The 2,853-nt window shown below is 39.4% G+C and overlaps 1 protein-coding gene across 1 annotated transcript in view; it reads left to right on the forward strand.

Annotated features, from left to right (window-relative positions):
* The window catches only part of LOC107090179 (protein capicua homolog), a 98,444-nt gene that overhangs the window by 37,610 nt on the left and 57,981 nt on the right, over positions 1–2,853 (forward strand). Inside the window, exon 5 of the mRNA XM_015383422.1 lies at positions 1,635–1,788. Coding sequence (XP_015238908.1) covers positions 1,635–1,788 — 154 coding nt within the window. The remainder of the gene's footprint in view (positions 1–1,634; positions 1,789–2,853) is intronic.

The following is a 2,853-nucleotide window of genomic DNA, read 5'->3' on the forward strand; positions in this document are numbered from 1 at the left end:
ATATTTAAAGAACTTTCAGAAGTTTAATTTCTGAATATAACCGTAATTTTCCTTTAAAAGGTTGCTTCATCTGCGGATGTATTTTAAGGAAACACCCTAAACAAACTGCTTCCTCCTGTGAATTCATGGACAGATCATAGTAGAGCACACAAGTAGTCACCAAGAAGAGAGAAAATCTGGGACCTCCACAGGTCTGGGTCAGTCTTAGGTTTTGTTTCCAGCTGCCTTAAGAGACCACAGTTACATTCAAACATCAATGTGCAAAGATAAACCTCATGAAAACAAGATTTTATACAAAATGTGGGACTGAAACGTATGAATATCCCTTGTGCGAACATGGGCCCAAATGCCACTCAGGGACAAAGAAGCAAATACTCCAAACGCCAGGTTATAGTTAGAGAATATACTCAGCGACACTTTATTTTTGGATGGGCATCCTATAGTCTTTTAGAACTCAAATACAGTTTTTTGGTCTAATAGTTCGGGGCTGTGTTTGAAGAAAACCTATTTCCCAATTCTGGATTAATTCTCATATTAATTCTTCATATCACCAAAGACATATTTTAAAAAATTTGTTTTCCATTTACTACAGTAGCAGCCATTGCAAATGGCCCTTCCCAGTCAAACGCCAGCCGAATGGCGGCCCACTTCCCTCCAACTCCCAGCAGAATCCCCTCCAACATCCAGCCACTGGAGTCACCCCCTCTTGCATACTTTTTTACTCCGACTCCTCCCTTTCACTGAATTACAGGATCTGACCAGGAGATGACACTTCTTTTTATATCTTAATGTCCACAAATCATGACAGAAAGAATATTTTAGTACAAAGATTGATGTTTAACAAGGAATTGTGGGGGACCAGCCAAGGACCTATCAGGGAAAGTGGGGAAATTTTGGATGGCTACCACTGTAGCAATCGAGTTTGACATCAGATCACATCAATTCTTAGTCTTAGTCAATTCTGAATCTATTCTTGACATTTGAATAGATTCCCAGCCCTTATAATGAAAATAATTATTACTATTGTTTAGTACGGTGATGGCAGCATCATGAAGTAGGGATGTTTTACTGCAGGAGGGACTGTTGCACTTCACACAATAGGTGTCATCATGAAGAAAGAAATTTAGTTCAACAGATTGGAGAAACTATTCAAGGCATCAACCAGTTAAAAATGGGACAATCATACTCTGAATGCCACCTTATAGGCTGGCTTAAGGGTGATGGTTCAAGGTTTTGGAAGCAGGCGTTACGAAGCTCTGATCTCAGTCCCACTGTAAAGAGCAGGACGATGTGTGTGATCAAGCTGTCCTACAGTCCTGCCCCAGCTGCACCTTTTTATCAGGAGGAATGAGCCACAATTCCAGAAAAACTGCAACTAGAAGCTGATGGAAGGAAACCCAAACATGACTCAGGCAAGCAGATGGAAGTGGAAATTTCACCAGATACTGAGGAAATCTATGCAAACCTGTGAATCTGAAGAGTAAAAAGAAAAATCTGAACCTCAGCATTCTTGTGGTTTATATTTACATGTAGAGGGAGAGAAAGGAGAGGCTAATCAGGGGCAGAATTCACGCCTTGTAGTCTGACCTGAGAGAATCTTTCAAATAATAACCTCCGGGGGTTTTATTTTTCAGAGCCTCGCTGTGGTGTGGCCCTGGTGAGCGAAGGACGGGCGGGTCCACCGGAGCCGGACCGAGGGTCGCCGTCACGCCCTCCCCCGACCAATGACAATCCTCCTGCAGACCGGGGCGGAGCAGACAGCGAGACGGAGAGCGATACAGACGATCCGTAAGTTGCTTTTTATCATCATCAGAAAGGTGTGCGTGAAGCACATGGAGGAACAAAGTTTCATGATGAAACGGCTCTTTGATTAAAACCTCTAAAGCAGGGGTCGGCAACGCAAACTGCTCAAACAGCCGTATTGGACCAAAATTAACGAAAAATAAATCCGTCTGGAGCTGCAAAAATGTAAAAGTCTTATAAATGCCTCGTTTGGCAACACAGACTCTAAGTGTATTAGCCCACTATTAAAAAAGGACTGCGTCGTCTTAAATATATAATTAGAATCCATGATTAAACATTTATCCTGGAGTGAATGTCCCATAGTAGCATGAGGTGAGTGAGGAAGAGGGGAACGGTCTCACCGCACGCCGCTTCACCGCCCTTATTCACGCGGTTTAGGTTATGTTGCATTGATGAAATTATAGAAACAAGATAAAGGAATCTTTCTGTGGTGGATGTGTTTCTGTTGGGAGTAACCAGGGGTGGAAAGTAACGAATTACATTTACTCACGTTACTGTAATTGAGTACTTTTTATGAGTAATATGTAATTTTCTGAGTAGTTTTTGAAATATGTAATTTTTACTTTTACTCGAGTAAATTTTAACCTAGTAGTTTTACTTCGCTACATCTAAAACCCCCTCACGTTACTGAGTAAAAAAATCAATAAGAAAATATTGATGGTGAAAAAATTAAATGCCGCCAGAAACTTAAACCCCTGTGTTACGGAACCGACACTTAATCACCATTAAAAAATAAAAGAAGACTTTTGACTTTTAACAGCACTTTATTTACACAATTCAAACATATAAACAATTGATGTAAAAACATGTGTCATTTCAAAATCACTATTAAAGTAAAACATGTGTCATTTCAAAATCACTATTAAAGTAAAGCAAGTGTCAGTTAAAAATCACTATTAAAGTAAAACAAGTGTCAGTTAAAAATCACTATTAAAGTAAAGCAAGTGTCAGTTAAAAATCACTATTAAAGTAAAACAAGTGTCAGTTAAAAATCACTATTAAAGTAAAGCAAGTGTCAGTTAAAAATCACTATTAAAGTAAAAAAAGTGT

The sequence above is a fragment of the Cyprinodon variegatus genome, unplaced genomic scaffold, assembly GCF_000732505.1.
Source record: "Cyprinodon variegatus isolate N-32 unplaced genomic scaffold, C_variegatus-1.0 Scaffold284, whole genome shotgun sequence".
In the NCBI taxonomy this organism is placed as follows: Eukaryota; Metazoa; Chordata; class Actinopteri; order Cyprinodontiformes; family Cyprinodontidae; genus Cyprinodon; species Cyprinodon variegatus.